Source organism: Callospermophilus lateralis, chromosome 5 (assembly GCF_048772815.1).
Source record: "Callospermophilus lateralis isolate mCalLat2 chromosome 5, mCalLat2.hap1, whole genome shotgun sequence".
Classification (NCBI taxonomy): domain Eukaryota; kingdom Metazoa; phylum Chordata; class Mammalia; order Rodentia; family Sciuridae; genus Callospermophilus; species Callospermophilus lateralis.
In genome coordinates this window covers 16,014,555-16,036,880 of record NC_135309.1, presented here as the reverse complement: position 1 = coordinate 16,036,880, position 22,326 = coordinate 16,014,555, and the positions used below count along the sequence as shown (strand labels likewise).

The 22,326-nt window shown below is 34.6% G+C and overlaps 1 protein-coding gene across 7 annotated transcripts in view; it reads left to right on the top strand.

Annotated features, from left to right (window-relative positions):
• The window catches only part of Ranbp17 (RAN binding protein 17), a 298,250-nt gene that overhangs the window by 45,202 nt on the left and 230,722 nt on the right, over positions 1 to 22,326 (top strand). For all 7 annotated transcript variants that reach the window (XM_076856352.2, XM_076856353.2, XM_076856351.2 and 4 more), the window contains 2 exons: positions 9,499 to 9,604; positions 19,489 to 19,624. In XM_076856352.2, coding sequence (XP_076712467.2) covers positions 9,499 to 9,604; positions 19,489 to 19,624 — 242 coding nt within the window. The remainder of the gene's footprint in view (positions 1 to 9,498; positions 9,605 to 19,488; positions 19,625 to 22,326) is intronic.

The window sequence follows — 22,326 nt, the reverse complement described above, 5'->3', positions numbered from 1 at the left end:
ATTTTCTTTTATTATTACTTGCTTTTTAAACTTTTTTTAGCCACTTTAAAAAAATCTGCTTGTAGTACAGTTTGCCTCAAATCCATTCCAAATTGTATATTTGTTTTCTAATTTAAAAATTACAATTTAAAAAATAAAAATAGAGCTACACAATAATGTAATTATAATATTTTTTGGAATGCAGTAGGAAATTTAATTTAAAGGAAATACACTGAACAAAAGCTTATATTAGAAAAGAAGAAAAGGCTTAAATGATGTGACCTAAGCATCCACCTAGAGAAGTTGAAATGAAAGGAACAAATTAAATTCTGTGGAAGGTGAAAGGAAGAAACAAAGAGCAGAAATAACTAAAAAACATAGACTCAGAATAAAAATATTAGAAGCTAGATCTTTCTAAAGACTTAATAAGAGGGCTGAGGTTTTGGCTCAATGGTAGAGCGCTTGCCCAGCATGTGTGAGGCACTGGGTTCATAAAAATAAACATAAAAATAAATAAATAAAAATAAACAAACAAATAGGTGTGGTGTCCATCTACAACAAAAAATATATACTAAATAAATAAATAAAGGTCCACTGACAGTTTATAAAAAAAGAAGAAAGGATGTTCTAAAAAAAAGGCTAATAAGATTGCCAGGTTTGGTAGTGTATATCTATAACCCAGCATCTTGGGAGGCTGAGGCAGGAGGATCTTGAGTTCAAAGTGAACCTTAGCCACTTAGTGAGGCCTAAGCAACTTAGCAACACCCTGTCTCAAAATAAAAAGTAAAAAGAGCTGGGGATGTGGCCCAGTGGTTCAGTCCCTGGTACCAAACACACGCACACACACAGAACCCTAAACCTAAAAGAAAAGAAAATCTATGAATAAATAATATTAGGAACAAAATGTGATTGTAGACACAGCAAAGACTTAAAAGATAAAAGTTATTCTTAGTGTTTTCTGATGTCAGTAAATTAAGAAATCCGAAATGAATAAATTAATAGATATAAACTATTAAAATTGACTCAGGTAAAATTTTTAAAAGATCAGAACTTAGAAAAGGTATTTACAACACACACACACACACACACACACACACACACACACACACACACCCCACACACACACCAGTTCTTTATGAAAGTATCAATAGACCCTAATGGGCATTTTGCAAAAAAAAAAAAAAAAGAACACCACAAATGGTACATAGATATGAGAGAATGCTAGGCTTCCTTACTAATAATCTACATGGACTATGGTTTTTTTTCCCAGTACACTGGGAAAACAAGAATTCTTAGAATGTGGTTCAAAGGGAATTTTTATGCACTTTTGGTAGGAGTATAAAAGCAATCCATTGTAAATGGAATAGAAATCTATTTGATGTTCTTTTAAAAGTGAAATATTTGAATACCTACTGACGTGGTACTTTACTTTTATATGTGTCCTCTAGAAAATCTCTGCATAAGATGATTCAGTATATGAAATGATGTTCACGCCATTATTGCTTATAATGACAAAAAGTGGAAAAAGCTCAAATTCTTATCAACCTGAAGATGGATAAACAGATTATAATTTATTTATACAATGGAATATTATATAGCAATAAAAATGAATGAACTATAGGTGTATTCAATAAGGATAAATGTCAAGTATTTAGTGAAGAAAAGCAATTCTCAAGAAGTTACTTACGGAATGAAACTTTTAATAAAGTCCCCAAACAAGTGTATACATAAGTGATAAAACTAAAATTTCAAAAAATAGCAAGCACCAAGTATAGGATCCTGGTTGCCTCCAGGGTGGTAGGTAAAGGGGAAAGCTCAGGGAATGGTGTGGAGACAGTGTGATAGTATTGGTAATGCTATTGGTTCTGGGGGTATTTATTTATTTTGTCTTATATCATATACATTACAAATATGCATTTATATACACTAAATATTACAATAAAATGTAAAATAGCTCAGTTGTAAAATCTAAGACCTGTTTTCCTTCAAAAGGATGTTGAATGAAAGTATAGATACATTCAAAGATACATGAGTGGCCTTAACTGAAGTGTAATAATTTAACAATATTTAATAGGTCTGTACTGGATAAATTGTCAGACCAGAAGAAGTTTTTATGGTTAGATACATTATTTAGTTTTCATAAAATAACATTTCAAATATACATGATCCATAGAAAAATTTTAATAAATATTTGTTTCCTTCCTTTAAGTCAAAAGGTCAGTGAGAAGAATTCTCTCTGCCTTTTAAAAATTTCTGCTGTTTGCTAAAAAATACTTGTTTTTTGTTATCAAGAAAAAATTGCCTAACATGGCTCTAGTTTGTACATTGTGTGTAGTAGTGTTCAGTTTCTTTTGTGCAGAGTAAACACTTCAGTTAGTGTTGAACAAAGAAAATTATATGCTCTCGTTATGTGTGCTTTAATTTAGATGCTTAATGGCTTTTAATGTTACAAAATAAGTTTATTATTATGATCTCATTTGTATTATATTGTCTTGCTTTTTCGTATTTATGGTGATATGGTCATGGTTTACGAAAACAATAATCCCTAAGAAATAGGTCATTAACAGTAGTTAACGATTACTTGTGATCTATGATAATGACTGATTTCTTTGGGATTATTGCAGTTATAAACCATAATTACAGATTATTACAGCAATAATTATTTTGTTAAGGAAAAAATGTTCTGTGCTTGAACAGCTGCTAAAACAAGTGCTTTGAACATTTCAGGATAATAGAAAAATGGAAAATTAGAATAGAAATTTAGTCTTATTATACAAGGAGAATTCTTAAAAATTATAGATGGGAACTCATGTATCAGGTTTTTTCTCCCTAAGTGTAACTTAGATTTATGGGTTTATGTGGTTCTTTAAATGTTGTGAATGCAGTTCTTTTACCAAAATAGATCCCTTTTAAAAAATACATATTTAGGGTATATAGCATGAAATTTTGATGTATATAGTGCAGTGAATACCACAGTTAGGCAAAATATACTATCCATTATTGTTAGCCAGCTTTCTGTTACTATGGCCAAAACACTCAACAAAAACAACTTAGAAGAGGGAAAGTTTTATTTTGTGCTTATGGTTTCAGAAGTTCAGTTCATGGTTGGCCAACTCCATTGCTCCATTGCCAGAATGAGCTTTTTAGCGAGATATTTCATATCCAAACTGTAACATTCATTCCCTGGCCCCCAAAACTCGTGTCCATCTCACAATGCAAAATGCATTCAGTCCATCTCCAAGAGTTCCTATAATTTAACTGTTCCAGTATTGCCTAGATGTCCAAGTCCAAAGTCTCATCTGAGACTCAAGGCAAATTCTTGTCTTTTAGCTCTTGTAAAGATTAAAAGCTTGGAGCTAGAGTTGTGGCTTGGTGGTGAGCTCTTGCTTAGCATGCATGAGGCACTGGGTTCGATTGTCAACATCACATATAAATAAATAAAAGTCCATTGACAACTGAAAAATATTTTTTAAAAAATCTAAAGCTCGTGACATATATCCCAAATACAATGGCACAGTAAACATTTTCATTCTAAGATAGAGGAAGAGGGGCTTAAAGGGAATGAGACCCAAAGATGACCAAAACTCAGTGGGGCAAAGTCTTTAGCTCCATGTTCAGCATCTGGGATGCATGGTGGTAAGATGTGATCTTCAAGGACTTGTGAAGCCCGTTCCTACATCCTTGCTGGTTGCAGTTCACATGACCTCTCTCTTAGGTTGATTCTAACTGCAGCCAGAAGCTTCCCTTGTGTTACTGGAATACCTTAATCCCTGGGAGCTGCATTCAAGCTTCTGCTTCACTCTCACAGCTTTACACATTAATATTTCAGGCCACCTCCAGTGATTCTGACCCTACCATGCGTTGCCTGTCTTTTGAAATTTTGGTGAAAGTCTCCATGACCCTTTAACCCTAGCATTCTGTGTTCCTGCAGAACCAACACCATGTGGGTTTTGTCAAGGTCCACTGCCACTTTGAACAGTAGCCAGTCCCCTTGTCCCATGGCAGCAGCATCCCAAATGCCTGGGCAGCTGAGCACTATGAAACAAAATCTGTGGAAACAACTTCCTACCAGGATTCCCTGCTAGGAGGAAGTTTTCTGTTTCACATTTTTGAGTTTTTGATAGGTGTGGTCTTGTTGATTCCTGAGGTGCCCTTCAGGCATAGTCCTATCATGTCTATGCAGAGCACTTAGCTTCTCCAATAAGCTCTTCAATAGCTGTAATTTCCTTAGCCCCAGTTCACATGGGCATCTTCTCTGGCCAGACTACAAGTTTTCTAATCATTCCTCTCGGCTTTTCACAGTAAACCTGGTTAAAAGCCATCAGCAATACTCATACCACCACCTGAATGCTTTACTGCCTTGAAATTTCCTCTGACAGATTAATTAGTATATCACCTTTAAATGCAGTCTCACACAAAAGTCTCAGGACATAGGCAAAATGCAGACAGATTCTTTGCCAGGTGGTAATGTGTGGCCACAAGTTCAATTCCAAGTTGAGTCATCATTCCCCTCTGAAATCTCCTGAGCATAGTCTTTACTGTTCATATTCCTGTAAGCATTCTGGTCTCCTGAACTCCTACCAGAATTGCCCATCAGACTGTTTAAAATATTCTAAGGCTTCTCCAGCCTGCTTCTTTAAACTTTCCCAAATTCCTTCAATGGGCCAGTTCCAAATGCTTGAGAACCACATGGTCAGGTACCAGTTTTTGTGTTAGTCAGCTTTCCATTGCTGTTGACTCAAAACACCTAACAAGAACAACTTAGAAGGTGAAGTTTATTTTGGGCCCAAATTTCAGAGGTTTAGTCCATGGTTGGAGGGGTACCTCATATCCAAAGCATAACGTGTCTGGGGGTGGGGTGGATAAGAGCACCTAAAATCTTCCCTCAGGAATTTTCAGTGTACATATTATTAACTGTGGTCTCCTTGCTGTGTGTTAGATCTCTAGATGCTTTCATCCCATGTAACTGGCAAGTCTGTACCTTTTGACCTAATCTCTCTCCTCCCTGCCTCTGGTAACCACCAATCTGTATGTGTGTGTCCGTGTCCCCACCCCCTACCACATTTATTTTAAATTCCTAGTATAAATGAGACCTTGCAGTAGTTTTCTTTCTGTGTCTGGCTTATTTCTCAAAATAACTAATTTTTTTTTAAATTTCTGAACACTTTTAGTCTAAAATTGTTGAGGTTTAGGGAATGATTTAATGTGTGTAAGAAATACCATATTATCCAGCTAAATACCAAGATTATATTTGATAGCTTAGTACTAATGCTTTTATATATTATTGTTCATTTCTAATACTAATTTTAGCTCAGCATAAGTTTCTAAGTCTTAATATCTACTTTTCAGTTCCATAACCTTACTTCCCAAACAAAGAAAATGTAATATACACTCTTATTTCTCCAAATAAATAAATTTTCATTCAAAACTTACCATGAATTTAGAAAAAAGTTCTTTTAAACTCATTACATGCATTGACATTCTTTGATATTTAAGGCTTAATTTGAAGGTCATAATAAAATGAATTAAACAACAAACATTTAAATTTTGAGAAATTCATTGATCAGTCTGCCATTGCAAAAGTCAGGTTCAATTTCTTAGGCATGAAGTTTCGGCTCCCATTTCACTTTCCCTCATACATATTCATATTGAATTATATCTACCATATAACATGACATACAATAGGTACTAAGTCAGTTTTTTCTGAATGTCTTCTGCTTGGATTTTTTTTTTTCATTTTAAAGGGTTGTTTGCAGACAGCATTAAGAAAGCATAGATAGCTAATTATAACTGGCTTTTGTTATAACAGACTTTTGAAAAAGAGGAAAGAACTTAAAAATTCTTAAATATTGCATAACTCCACTGCTTAGTGTACAGTAACTACTATGTAAATGTTGTTATTTTTAGCAGTAATAAAACTTGCTTTAGGACAACTGACATTTAAAAATCTCAGTGGATAAATATAAAAGTGAGATGATTATTTATATTTACATTATATTTTTCACTTCAAGAAATTATTTATAGCAGAGTATTTTAAAAATAGTGACACCCTTAGGGTAAACAAAATATTACATTCACCAAAAAGTATGCTTGCCATATTTCAGGCTCATTCCATTATAGAAAGCGTGTAACATGTTCCTCACACATTTGTAGTATACTCTAGTGACAGTGATCTCGAGCATTCTGAAAAGTACAGCTGATTCTTGTTATTTGGTAGTCATAGTCTGTAGAGTCACTGTGAAGGTGAAGTTTATTTTGGGCCCAAAATTAGCCACTGAATTAGCCAATACTGAACCACTGCTCCTGTGGGCCTCTGATCATGACATTTGGAACATATACCCTTGTCTTATGTGTGTTTCTATTAAAGATACCTTTTAAAAAACAAATTGTTGGTGCTTTACTATTAAACTCACAGCCAAGAGCACGGTGGTGACTCAAGCCTGAGCAAAGCTTATGGGACACGTACATGCTATACTTAGAACACATAGCAGGCTTTGTTCAGTTAGGAACACTACATAGCACTGAAGTGTAACACTTGTCCATCGCAAACAGTGAAGTCACCAGCAAAAAACTAAAAATGTGAGAGTTATGATGAATAGGCCCCAAGAAGAAGACTTGTCTATAGTGTGAAGCTGAAGCGAGAAGGCAGAGTGTCATTGTGTTTACCTGTTCAATGTTTCATATTGAACTCAGAATCTTCACTGCTTGTCACATGTCACAGTTCTGCATTGGTTTTGGGGTTGTGAATAAGTTTTACCAAATAAATTCTCAAATAATGGAATCTACATCCAATGAGGATCAATTGTATTACATCTTTGATTGACTATGCTTTGAGATTAAACAATAGAAATATAATCACCATTAACAGTCATTTTTAATAATGAGTACATTTTAATATTTTTCAGAACTGATGTTAACTTTTCTCCCATGTTGTATTTTCTGGGTAATGATTTCTTAACTCATTACCCTTGTCTGTAGATAGCTACGGGCCCAGGCACTGTTCTAGGCTCTGGAGATGCAATATAAAACTCAATATATAAAAATACGTGATCACATATGTTTTCCATTCCATTGGAATAGACAGGTAATGATGCAAGATAAATATATAAAATACAAATCAGGTTAGAAAGCCATTAGTACTAAGAACAAAATTACAAAATCTAGCAAGGAAGGAGTAAATGGATACCTGGAGGGTTGTGTTCTGGTGATCTTTTGTCACTACTTGGTGACTTGTCAAACAACAATTTGTTTTATTATCTCTCAATTTCTGGACATGAATAAATCTCAGATGCATTGTTCTTCTTTGGGATGTCTCAGATACTGTAATCAGACGACAACTGGGGCTGGAGTCACCTGAATTCTTCTTTACTCACCATTTTGGTGTCAGGACTGGAATGCTTAGATTTAAATGTAAGAGTTAAGACTATATAACCCTTAGAAGAAAGCAGAGGAGTAAGTCATGATTTGTGTTTAGGGAGAATCATGATTTTGTTTCTTAGGACACCAAAATGGGCAACAAAAAACAAATAAATTGGACTACATCAAAATTTTAAAATTGTGTGGTTCACTGAACATCATCAAGAAAGTGAAAACATAACTAACCCCAAAATGGTAGAAAATATTTATATGTCATAACTCTGAAAGGGCTTATATCTAGAATATATATAAAGAACTTTTATGACAATATTAAATGTTCAAACAGTGTGATGTTATTCAGTTATAAAAAATAATGAAGTATTGATGCATGTTGGAATCTGGGTGAATCTTGAAAATAAGCTAAGTGATCCCACGCATGAAATGTGTGGAATGGGAAAAGGATAAAGAAATGTAAAGTAGCTTAGTGGTTGCTTAGGGTGAAGCCGGGGCAGAAAGCATAGTGACTCCAATGACTATGGGATTTAACTTGAGAGATGAAAATATTCCATATTGTATTGTGGCAGTGGGGTACGAATCCACTGTAGAGCATTGGATTTTATGCTTTAGATATGTTCATTGTATGGTATGTGAATGATATTTCAGTAAAGTTCATTTTTAAAAAGGTGATAGAGGGGCTGGGGTTGTGGCTCAGCGTAAAGCGCTCGCCTAGCTTGTGCGAGGCCCTGGGTTCAATCCTCAGCACCACATACAAATAAGTAAACAAAATAAAGATATTTAAAAAATTACATATTTTTTTAAAAAAGATGATAGATTCATGGGCTGGAGATGCTTAGTAGACCAAAGGGTTGTTGAAGTAAAAAAATTCATCCTTGGAGAGATTGAAATCAGTAGCGATTATGATAGAAGTTTTGTTGGAAAGAGTGACAGTGAGCCAGGAACCAATACCTTCAAAAGGAGTAATAATCTGAAGAAGAGTTGATAATTGCATCAGTAGTGTCTGTGTTTGATGATAGACATGTAAAGCTTAGTGCTTTTGCAGTGGAGAGAGGGAGAATATTCTCAAGGTAGAAGTGAGGAACCTGAAAAATACCCATGGCGTATTTAGGGCCCAGGACACAGGAGGCTTGGCCGAGAACGCAGTGCTCTAGTGGACATGTCACTAGGGGATAGCAGACATTGTTGTAAACTTTTATGTTGTCACAGAACACCTCTGCAGTACATAAGATAACTTTCGAATACTTGTGGGCTTTCATTTTGGTAGCTTTTTGATTGTTACCATATAATGGAACTAGAGTCTGTTTTCTGATGATTACTTTATCCCCTCAGTGCTTTACTCCTCAGTCTATTGCACGGTGCTGATATACAGACTGCACAGTTAGTTGATCTTCATTTGTTCAGTTTTTTGTGATAAGAGGATGTAGATGCTTGTCCCTTTTGGCTGCCCTAAAGTAAGACTTGCAAAAACTGAAGGTGTTACCATTTGCTACACTACTTAATCCTCTGCTGTTGTTGGCCTTAAGATTGGCTCAGTGGTAAAACAGTGTGAATGGTACACTGAAAACCTTGGAATTTTAAAAATCATACATAAAAATACAAAGGGAGTGAATTTATCACCACTATTATGTTCCAAGTACAAGTAGCTTCAAAATGATGGGACTGGTGCCATTGTGACGTTGACCATTCAGAAAAGATGCTGGTCATGGAGTTATGATAGTATTTCCTGACTGAATAAAAGCTTTGGTCCTAAACATTGCATTTACTATTTTGTTATCAAATTTACTTTTTTCATAAGTCTTCATGGTAACTTGTACAAAATCATAGCAAATTGTTAAGTTGAGATTCAGAAGTCATTTTATCTGGTTCTAAAATCTGTACCACGCTCACAGTTATACTTCCTTGATAAAACCCAGCTTTCTACTTTTCTGTAAAAAAGTGAGTTCATGGGCCGGGGACGTAGAGTGCTTGTCTAGCATGTGTGTCAGCTCTGGTTCAATCCCCTGTACCACCAAAACAAGAATGAATTTATAATAGCTGATAACTTGTATAAAAAAAGAGGTAGTTTGCCAATTTTGTAATTTTTGGAAAAATAACCTTATTTCTATCAATAGCTCCTAAATGTTTTTCTTTTTTGTTTTCTATCAGGACGTCTTGCATGGCTCGTTTATTTAGTTGGGACAGTTGTAGGAGGAAGATTAACATATACCAGTACAGATGAGCACGATGCTATGGATGGAGAGTTATCCTGTAGGTAAGTATTGGTCATGTACCTACAGAAATCAAGAGTTAAGAAATTAGTCATTGAGTTAGTATTATGTGCTAAAGAATTTTGAGAAACGTGTTATTTTCCTTGCTCTTGAGGACAAAAACCAAGATTTAAGGGTTAAGCAATTTAAGAAGTCAAATCTCCAGTAAGTAATTTTTTTAGACATTTGTTGCAACAGTGTGATGAAGATGTAGGTTGCTTTTGCTCTTTAGGACCTGATAAAGCTACAAAATTGGTATGTATTGGGATCATGCGAAAATTAGGATCACATACATGTGGTCAAAAAGTAATAGTTTCTTTATGATTGTTGGCTAGAGGTTTCACTAGATGACCACAGCCTTCATAAGAAGCAATTGAACTATCCTTTACATGTTTCTGTTCTAAACTGAGGAATATTTCTGTGTGCAAATAGTACAATTGAGTTGATTTTTTTCACATATTCTGATTTATTTTTAATATCATCTTAGAGTCATTCACATTTTTGTTACTTAATTCAAATAAAATGAAAACTCATGTTAATTTCAAGATTACTACCTTAATTTTGGTAAAGACTCTTTGAGTTTTTAAAATTAATGCATGTGAGTATATGTATGCTACATGTGTACTTTTCAACTTTTTAAAGCCAAAATTATTATAATATTGTTTTTTTGAACTGAAATGGAGAGGATAATAATTCATAATCATTTTGAACTATTATAAGAATTAAATGAGAGGCTAGAGTTGTAGCTCAGTGGTAGAGCATTTGCCTCGCAATTGTGAGGCACTGGGTTCCTCCTAGCACCACATAAAAACAAATAAAGGCATTGAGTCCATATACAACTAAAAAAAATAAAGAAAGAAAGAATTAAATAAGTTAATATTTTTAAAATACTTAGAGCATTGCCTTGCAAACAGTGTTGTATTACACATACACATACCTCTTTAAATAAAATATAATACTGTGAACATTTAACATAGACTTAAAATATTATTAACTGTACCGTAATTTAAATAGACCCTGGGTTTTGGAACTTTAGATTGTTTCTCAGTTTTTCCTTATTATAAATTGCTTTCAGGTATGTTATTTCATTCATCTTTGTGTGAATTGAAAGAATTTCATTAGAGTTCATTCTGGAAAGCTGAACAGCTAGTCAAGAGAGTATGTAGCTTTTTACAGACTTGCAGTACATATGACCAGATGGCCTTCTGGACATGTTGAACAGCTCTAATGTGAAAATCCAAAATCCAGAATGCTCCAAAATCTGAAACTGAGTGCCAGCATGACACAAAGTTTTAGATTTTGTTGGAGCATTTTGGATTTTGGATTTTCAGGTTAGGAATGCTCATTCCATAGTGTCTACAAAAATTACAAAATCCAAATAACCCTGAAATCTGAAATGCTTCTGTTTTTTTTTGGATAAGATATACCTAGCCTATGCAAGTTTATCCTCTGAACCCAAAGGCTATGAGAGTTATCATTTTCATCAGTTTCATCAGTTGAATGCCAGATAATAGGATTCTTACTGTTGTCAGTTTTATGTAACCAATGTCTTTTTTTTTGGCCGGGGAGTAGAGGGGAGGGGAGCGGAGATTGAACCCCAGGATACTTTACTACTTACTACCCCAGGATTTTTTTTTAAGTTTGAAACAGGGTTTCACTAAGTTTCTGAGGAGCTTGCTAAGTTGCTGAGGCTAGCCTCGAACTTGCAGTCCTCTTTTCTTAGTGTTCTGAGTTGATGGAGTGTTAGTCGTGTGCATGATGCCTAGCACAAATGTTTTGTTTTAATTTATTTTTCTTTGGCTACTAGTGGTGTCAGCTAATATTTTCTACTTCTATTTTGCCATTTATATTTGTGATTTTTTATGTTAACTCTATTATTTATCTGATATTCTTTGGTAATTATCTGATATTCTTTGGTAATTATCTTTTCTAGTTTATTTGTAATAAACAATTCAGTATAAAAGATCTCAATATTCTGCTATTCAGAATATTGGTGTTAACCAGTTAATACCAATTCCACCTTCTAGTGGTTTGAAATATCATCATATTTTATGCAAAATTCTTGTGTCTTTTTACCGGTGGTCTTCAGGAAAAGGGAGGAGCCGTGGAATGAAACTGATCAAACTGTCCTGTGTACACATATGAATACACCACAGTGAATTCCACCTCTGTGTATATCTATAATGCACTAATTAAAAAAAAAAAAAAAAAAAAAAAAAAAAAACTACAAACAACTAGAAGGAAGACTGGTAGAATTCAGGAAAGGGGACAGGAAGAGGGAGGAGGGAAGGGAAAGGGAAAGTCCTGAGGTCTAAACTGGAGTAAATTAAATTGCATGCTTCTATAGTAGGTCAGAATGAGCCCCAATAATATGTATAACTGTAACACACTAACAAATAAAAATAAATTCCTTATGTCTTTTTCCAGGCCTTTCAATGCTGTCACCCTAGTAAAGTCCTTAAAACCATTATACCTGGTTGATATTCTCTCTCATAATTATACTAAATATATTCCTAAGTGTTTAAATTATTGTAATTTTGAATACAAATTTTATTTTCATTCCATACCTTTTTCAACTTTTTAAATTATCTTTAATAACTTTTGAACCTGAATAGACATAAATATTTTCAGTTATTTTAAAGATTTATTATTTCCTATATCAAATTGAGTTATTTGAAAATATGAATAATAAGTGAGGCTTTCTTAAAATGCTTTAGTTAATTTTTAAACAACTAAAAAAAATTGCTTTTGTATCATCTTTTAAGATGGTATTACATATTTATCGAAATGGCCACTACATATTCTTTTGGTTGTAGCTTGAATTTTTGAAAAAATGCTTTTGTCAGTAAGTAGGGGAGTATATACACTGTCAGTGTTTCTGAGAAAATATGTAATAGAAAATAAAGCAAATATACATTTGCAAATTAGGAAACAATCATTTTTTTCCTTAAACAGCAAACATATTTAAATAAGATTTATTTTGTATAAGCCTGCGTTACTTAGAAAACAATGTTAGGTAAAGCTTATGGGCTTTATTGAAAGTGGGCATTAATGTGCATTTTTCAGAAAGGAATAGTAGAACAGGGAAAATAGGGGAGACAGTAGAAGACAAATGCAGTCAATTCATTATTCCACATTGTGTTTTTGTGAATTCGCCTATTTGATAAATGTGTTTGTCACACCTGAGTCAGTCTGCATGGTGCCTTTGCTGTCCTGTGCAGGTGGGACAGAGTTTGCATAAAAGTCAGTCCTCTGCATTCTTGCTTCAGCTTTCATGGTCCAAACAAGTGTCCCTTTGCAGTTCAATTGGTGCCACATACGTCATATTTTCGTGCTCTTTGTTTGCTCTTACTGTTTACCCAACTGTAGTACTGCTCCGTGTTCCTAAAGAACCCTGTCATGTACCTCACTGAGAAAATACCTGAGCTGGAGAAGCTTCATTCACACCCAAGTTCAGTGTCAGCAAATTAACATTATATATTAAATATGGTGTCCTTAAGCAGTAAAACAAAAAAGGTCATGATCTGTTGTCAAAAATGCAGCCAGATGCTAGTAGGAACCTCAGCCTCTGTTTCCCTTAGGAACAGTGATTCAGCATTCACTGATAGAGTGTTCTCAACAACTTTATAGCACACAGCTACCATGGACTTTGACAGTCAACTGCGTAAGGCTGTGCATTACTGAGAAAACATAGTTGGTTGCTTGCTTTTTACAGGAATTTTCACCAGAGGCCACATGGAACCCTGTTCTTCAAAATAGCCCATGGTAGGGGCTGCTGAGGGCAAGCAATTTGTCTGTTGGCTTCTTTCTGCAACCCCTTTCTAATGGTTTACATTTTCCACTGGGGTTTCTAATTTTCCACACTTTTTAGTTGTGTTTCGTGACCTCTTTGAGGAGCTACTGGGGAAGCCAGAGTTTTCTCTTGGTCCTATGAAGTTGGGACTACAGGCTGGAACTGTGGTGGGTCTTCTTTCTGCCCTGGGGTGTGAGGATTTATAACTGCAGGAACTGTGAATCCTTACTGAGACTACAAGAAAGTGCCAGGGATCGGGGATGGGTGAGAGGTGGTGGTGGGGTTGATGGATATGCAGGGTGGGCTATACAAATTCAAGGTGGGGTATGTGCTAGGACTCACGCCTTGTTTAGAACAATGTAATTGTGTCTTAGAGTATTGAGTTTCTGAATTAGGATGAGCTCATATAAAATTGTAAAATATCACTTTCATATGAAGAAGTTTCAGGTGACTAGAACTGTAATACTGTTGGCTTCTGTATGTGGTCATGATACCTGCCCACCTCTGAGGAGGACACTGACTATTAAAAGAAAACCACACAACTCCTGCCAAAAGTCTATGTGCTGTTTTAACATCAAAAGTTTACAATGTTATGATAATTTACAATTAAAATGGATTACTTTAGCATATTTAAATATGTTACTTTAACTTGATGATTAATACATTTGTATTCAGGCCACACAAGTCCAATTGAGTTAACCTAATTTTGCCATGATTTTAGTAGACTTTGCTATAACCGAATGTGAACCTCTTAAGATATTCCCAGGGTTTTGTCTTACCTGTCATGGATCCTCTCAGTTTGCTTCTTCCAGACTCTTTCTCTTTGGCTTTGTCTGCCCTTGTTGCTCTCCTCTGCTCATCTCAGAGTCACCTGTCATGGGTCACTGAAGACTCTGACCACTAGCTGATAGTTTAGTGCTTCTCTCAAACCCTGCTTCACGTGGGCAACTTGAGCTTCTTTCCTGGCAGGTCTCATTGTTCCCCCTTCATCTAGTCAGAAGCTCCAGGGCCTCCTGTGACATTTGACACCAGCTGTGGCCCAGAGCATCCTCTGCTGCCCTGCTCCTTTCCTCCCTCTCCCATTGGTCCTCCTGCCCTTTGAGCCTCCCATTGTGCTCTGGCCTCAGAGGCCTTGCACTTGTACCTCTCCTGCTGGGAGCGCTTCTGGGTGTCCCTTCAGCACTCCTCACTTCTTTAGTCTGCTCAGATATCTCCTTCAAAGTGGCCTCCTCCACGTTCCGCCAGCATTCGTGCCATGCTGTGTTTCCCGTGGGTGTACCACCGCTCCACACTGTGGATTCCATGCAGTAGGGAAGGAAGGAGTAGGCTTTGACAGTGAAGTTCACTGCCGGATTTTAGTCCCTACAGGGCATAAACCTAACCCTGGGGGAGTTTAGGGTTTTCACTAATTTGTTGAGTGACGATAAAAGAAATTGCACACTTCTGTAGATAGGTTTCACTGTCATTGATGCGCCATTTTCAGTCAAGCCCGCAGTGTCTCAGCATTTCTCTTTGGTTTTAGTGATTATTGTCTTTTGGCCTCCAAACACTGAATTATTTCACGGGGACGGTCTATCCCACACGCAGGTCCAGGTCAGTGGCTTAAATGAAACTCACCTCTTCTGTCTGCTCCTCACCCTGACTCCCTCCTTGTGTCTTGTCACTGTCCACTCAATGTCCATGCCTGCATCCCAAGAGTCGTCCTCAGCTTTTCCTTTTTTCCTTTCTTTAGCATCCATGCTGTCTTCTCATTATCCCAAGGGGTCTGCTGCCGTCTTTTACCTGGGACTGGTGCTCTAGTTTTTAAATTGATTCCTTGCTGTTTCCTTTATGCAGCCAGAATAGATTCTCTAAAATATGGATCTGTTTATGTCAGTGCTTTGCTTTAACTCTGGGGTGACATCACGCTGATTTTCATGGATTTTCCTCCATGATTAAAAATCAGCGTGGTTTTTCAGGCTTTTCATGATCTGACACCTGCCTTTCTCCCTAGCCTTACCTCCCACCACTTCATAGCTATATTGAACATTTTTCGGTTTTAAATGAGCTCTTTTTTCCCCCTCAGTATGTGGCCACATATGCTGCTTCTTTTAGTACCCTTTGCCCTGTTTCATCCCAGAATATTAGTTATCTTTGCAAATTATTTATACCATTTATTTTAGAACTAGTTATGCTTTATTCTAATTGCTTATTTTATTGTCTTTCCTTTGATAGATTTTTGATTTCTAGAGAATTGTGTGTGTGTGTGTGTGTGTATGTATATATATATATATATATATATATATATATATATATCTTGCTCAGTTTGGTATTGTGAACATCTAATACACACTTGGAATTCAGTAGACCTGCAAATATTTGTTGACTTAATGAATGCTTATTAAATTGGTAATCCAGGGGAATATAAACAAGTGTTATTCAATATCCATTTCTTTGTATTTGAAATGGTGTGGATTAAAATTCTTTAAAGATTTATATTTTAGTGATTTATCTTTTTTATTTCTTACAAGCTTTTTTAAACCCAAAATAATTTAAGGTAAAGAAAAAAAATAGATGTAGGACTATTACATTGACATTGGGAGTAGTGGATATTTTACTTATTTGTGTGTAAAATATAAGCACTGATCTTATGCACTTGTTAGAGGTGGCTATGACTCTTTGAAGGATACCACGGCAGAGACTGCTAATTGTCCCCCATATTTCTTCTTCTCTTCATTGTAGTAATAAAATACCCAAGTGTTTTGCTGGGCAAATGTCTACTCTGAATATCAAAGATAAGAATTACTGGCCTGTCTTGAAGGTAGATATGGTTAAGTGATATGTTCTTCGCAATTGGATGTTAAGTGAAAATGCTAGATGCAATGTGTGAACTTAACAGGTGGAGCTGAAGAAGCTGTCTTAGAGCGCAGAGTGACTGCAGGCTAGTGTACCAACAAGACAGAAGGAAACTGAGCCCCTGATGCATCACGGAGTACCAGCCAGCCTTGGACACTGCCTTGGATTTTTGCTTGAGAGATAAATAAACATCTGTATTGCTTAAGCCATTGTTGTTTTGGATTTTAGGCACTTGCAGCTGAACCTGTACAGCTACCAAAACTCCTTTGACAAATGGATCATATACCCTTCTGGGAATTCTTTCCTACTTTCCTGCTGGGAGATGTAAATCACTAGATTAATATGAGTAATAAAGGCTGGCCAACAAACTTGTCTTTTGGTTTTACATCATCCTTGGATTTGGGAATGTGTATGATAGAAAGGAAATAAAAGTAAATATGAGAAAGTACATAGAGTAAAAAAAAAAAAAAAAAACGTGTAGAAGGGAGGTCCTGCAAGGTAAAGAATTAAAAGCAAGCTATCCCTCTTTAAATCACTTGACAGGTCAACTGGATCCAGAGATGAAATTCAATGTATGCATCTGTTTATTTTAAAATTACACCAACAATCTGCTAATTGAGCAGTACACAGACTTTAAAGTCATCTTTGTCCCTCCTCCCAAAATCGGATAAACACATTATCTTGGGAAGAAACCTAAACATGGTTACAGTATCCTACTTCTTCAGTAGGTTCTCTTTTGTAAATCTTAGCAGGGCTGAAGATAGTTGGTAAGTGAAGGGAACTTTTTTTTTAAAGAGAGAGAATTTTTTTTTTAATATTTATTTTTTAATTTTCGGTGGACACAACATCTTTGTATGTGGTGCTGAGGATCGAACCCAGGCCGCATGCATGCCAGGCGAGCGCGCTACCGCTTGAGCCATATCCCCAGCCCCATGAAGGGAACTTTTTAAAAAGTATTTTAATATAAATACAGCAAATGATCACTATAAAATAGGTTTAAAATATATTTTCTTAACACTTTGACAACATGCACTGTTTTAAAAAAATCGATACCCTGTGACCTAGACATTCTGTTTCTAGAAATCATCATAGGGATAGATGAGAGGGCAATTGTTATGTTTCATTTAGATATATAAATTTGTGGCTCAGTGGTAGAGCGCTTGCCTAGCATGGGCGGGACCTGGGTTCGATCCTCAGCACCATATAAAAATAAAGGCATTGTGTTGTGTCCATCTACACCTAATAAAATAAATATTAAAATAAGTTTATATGCAAAATAAGATTATTAAATTTTGGCAGAACCTCAATATTATCAGCCATAAAATAGTGCCTTGTAAAATTATTTAGTAATAAGTCCAAATGTGTTATAGAGGTATAAATATGAAAGATTAAAATAGTAAAATACCTCAGATTCAAGTAAGATCTTGCAGTTATACAAAATCTACAAAATAAAAAAAATTACAATATTTTCAACATAACAAAAAGAACAAAAACTTTTGCGTGGGGAATTTTAAAAGTGCCATAGTCAAATTTCAGATAAATGAAAAATTATTTACAGCTTAATTATAGGCAAAAAGTCTAGTTCTCTATTACGTAAAATGTTACAGAAATCATAAAGAAAACCTGGTAGGAAAAAAAAATCAACCAAAAATATGCACAAATAGGACCCAGGAAAGGACATACATATGACTTAAAAATGAAAATGTCAACCTCATATAAGACAAATATATACTAAGCGTACACCAAAATTCTATGCCATTTAGAAATGTGTTTTATAAAAATACACGTAAAATGTATTTTCAGCATTTTTGTCACAAGAAAAATTTAAATCAACTTAGTGTTTATCAGAAGGGAATGTGTCAAAATACCACGGCACACTCCTATAATGGAACATTAAGCAGCTGCAAAGAGAGTGAGGGAGCATTTGTGTTTGACAGAGGACCTCCAAGACACATTGTTAAATGGAGAAAGCTAGCTCAGACCACACATAGTAGAGTGTGTGGGGGAGGGGATGTATAGCCCTTTTTCCCTTATTTGTTGGCAAGAGTATATATAGTCTTGTAAAAAACATCCATGTTTGTAAAAACACTCTTAATGTGTTTGTATGCATTCTAGGAATTAGGTGGGTCAGGGACAGTTGTAGCTGCTTTTGTACAGATTTATTTAGAAAAGGGTGTTGCATCCTCAGCAACTTCTGCTTCTGTCTCAAAAAAGTATTCTGATATGCTGATTTTGTTAATGCAAGTCCCTTGGCAGCCACCCAGCAGAAAATTATAAATCAGTAAGTCCCAAATTTTCAGTTCTGGAACTAGTTCAACAAAATTGATGTGGGTACATTAAAATGGATGGAAATCGTAATCTAGGACTTATATTAATAATGTTATAAGTGTTATGCACTACTAATTCTTAGTAGTATGTACTTAGTAGTATGTGTGTATAAATTTATGTTAAGTAGTTACATGTAATATACTAAAGCTTTTAGAGGTGTTCCACATCTGGGACAACAGAACAAAATGGGTTAATAAAAGTAGGTAGTGTTGAAGAATTTCTTTTTTGAAAATTCAAGAGTAAACTTTTTGTTATATTTTTTTTCTCTAGGAAATTTAACCTTCAGTCCATTAGTGATTTTCTCGTAATAATTTCTAATAATAGTAATAAGAAAATTTATGATTTTTAAAATAACTAATGATAAAATAATAGTTTAGTGTTGAAAGTGTTTGATTTTATTAAAATCATCTTCTGGGTTTGTTTAAGTAAAACTTTTATGACTCATTAGAGTGATATAACATGGGTATAGTTCTTGATATTTTAATTTATAGTCATGTGATTATAAAATAATTATTTAGAAATAGTAAAAAATAAAATGTGAAACTGCACATTAAATATCATTTTTTGTTAAAATATATGCATGTAGTTATTTATATCTGTATGTATACTATTCATTTATATGTATATGCCATGTGTTTATATGTGGAAATTTTTAGTAAAATAATGTCTATATGTTCATATACAGATTTGTATTCATGTGTATATATGTCTTAGGAAAAAAGGATTAGAAAGAATTAGATAATAATATAATGTCTTTTTCATAGGTAGGATTTCAAATGATTTTAGGACTTTTCTTTATATGCCCAACTTTTTACATTGCTTATATATTTATTTTAAGTATCTTAATGTTTCTTGAAGAATTTGTACTGAAGCTTCTCTCTCTCTCTCTCTCTCTCTCTCTCTCTCTCTCTCTCTCTCCCTCTCCATGAAAAGAGTTTTTCAGCTTATATCTTTAATGGATACTGGATTGCCTCGATGTTCTAATGAGAAAATAGAGCTTGCAGTTTTATGGTTCTTGGATCAGTTTCGTAAGACATATGTTGGTGATCAGCTTCAAAGAACCTCAAAGGTAGGTTTTCACTACTAGAGATTTTTAAAATGTTATTGGAGGTGAAGAAAGATGCACATGTATAACAGCTGTGAACTGAATGAAATTTAATTGGTAAGTTGAACTTATTTGATGAATTGGTATTGAAATGCAATGTGAAATTAATTTGTTTTATACCTAGATTTAACATTTTCTTTGGAGATTGGCTTTCAGAGAAGTGGTAAATATTTTTTTACATGGATAATCACTGTTAGCTAGGATTGTTTTAGACACTTTAATGGGTTTTTGCCTTTTGTATTTCAAGATTGGGAATAAAATTTGCTCTTCAGTAATTTGGGTTTTTTTTTTTTGACACTTATTTATGTGGTTTTTAGTATATTCCACTCATTCCTTGACATTTTTATGTGATAAACAGTGATGATTAGGAGAATTTATGGACTTGAAAGGCTACAGTTAAGTCATGTAAATGTGGGGAGGACTGTAATATGATAATTTAAAGTTTAGCATCAGCAAATGTACACAGTTTGATCGTGAGGCACATGAGAGATTATTGAGGACTTCTACTTGAGCCCTAAGTATATACTTATGAATACACTTGCCCCTCTGTATTCACAGATGCTGTATCCACAGATTCAGCCAACTATAGATGGAAAACATTTTTTTAAAAATTGCATTTGTACCGAACACTGATCATGTACAGACTTTTTCCTTGTCATTATTCCCTACACAGTACAGTGTAACAACTATTTACCCAGCACCGACATTTTGTAGGGATTGTATGTCATGTAGAGATGGTTCAAAGTACAAAAGGGATGTGTATAGGTTATATGCAAATACTATACTATTTTATTTATGGGACTTAATTAAGCATCTGAGGATTTGGGTAGCTGGAGGAGGAGATCCTAGAACCACTCTCCCCCAAATACTGAGAGACAACTGTTATTAGGACCCAAGTAAGATCTGTAAGGGTTTTTGTATTTGTTTTTTTAAATTCCTACTTTTAAGAAGTTCTAAGTATATTCTTATGTCATTTGGATAAGATTTTAGATAAGGTTGTCGTGACGTTGAAGGATTTTTTTTTTTTAATTTGAAAATCCTGAAGTAAGCTTTATACACTCATTTGGGCTTTTTTGTCCTAGGAAATTTAACCTTCAGTTTACTTGGGATTTTCTGATAATTGTATGATAGGATGACAATAACACTTATTTGATTTTTGGATCATTTTTTAGGTAAAATTTTCTTTGCTTTGCTTTGTAAGGAAATGATAATAGCTTAATGCTTCCTTTGTCAAATATATTGTGATATTTTATTCACTCAGAAGTAATATCAGTAAAATTTTCTTAGAATTTTTTCATTAGAAAGAAAATGGAGTAGGTAGAATTAAATGTTTTAAGTTGTCAGTGAGACACCAACTCTCACATGTGTTACTCGAAGGTTGATCTGTCACATTATAATATTGTCTTATTTAATGCACCCAAAGAGTTTGTTACTTTGCTTTTACAAAAGTGAGTACTCCTGAAACATTTCTAATCCAGTATTCATTTGACTTGGGTCTTAAATCAGAACAGTATAATGTGGAATTGAAAAGCCTTCTAATTATTATCTTTAAATTACTTAGAAAGAAATATATAAAATTAGACATTGTTTTAGAGCAATGAAATTTGGAATTTTTCCCCTAGAATTTTTATTTGAAATAGTATACATACATGTGGAGATTTGTGTATGTGTGTGTGTGTATATGCATATATATATATAACTTTAATAATTGTAATTGTTAAATTATTAATTGTGAAAAAGTGAATTGTAATTAGTTTCTCTTTTTGTGAAAAAGGCTTATATATTAGGAAAGTAAAAACATCCTCAGAGTGGTGTTGATTCCTGTAACATTTTTGGTGTGTGTATCTTGCCCTGCTAATTAGAGGAGTTCAGTCCTAAGGTGACTTTATTTCTAGGGCATTCCTATTACTTAACCCCAAAGTGAAGCTAACTTCACACTCTTCATTTCTCTAACCCGTTTGATGATTTTCTTAACAGGAACCATTTTTGTGGGTTCCTGACATTTGCCCTGTTACTTCTGAGAGCTCTCCACACTCTCTGTTCCTTAAAACAGGTGTCACAGTTTTTTTATTCCTGTCTTACTAATCAAAGAATATACTCAATAAGTATTGTATGATCAGCCCTCCATTTCCACAGGTTACCCATCCAGGGATTCAACCAATTTGTGTATCAGAAATACTCAAAACCGAAAATTACACTTGTACTGAATATGACAGACTTTTTTTCTTGTTATTATTCCCTAAATAATACAGGATGACAACTGTTTTCCCAGCACTTTAATTGTACTAGGTATTATAAGAAATCTAGAAGTGATTTAAATTATGTGAGAGGATGTGCATAGGTTGTTTGCAAATACCGTTCCATTTTATATAAGGAACTTGAATTTTGGTTTCTATGGGGAATTTTGGAACCATAGATACCCAGGAGAACTGTCCTGTTTCTGGCAACTGACTTAGGAAGGCTAGTTCATTTCTTAGTGGGTATATTGTCTAATTCCAAATCATGGCCAAGAGGAGGATGGTATTGGTTAACAGTGATATTTAACAATTAGAGCAAAAAAAATTTTTTGGACCAGGAACTGTGCCAAGCATTTTAAAGCAATATCTCATTTAATTTATTACACAGAATATGACTTGCAAGACTATTCTGCACATTTCAGCCACTTC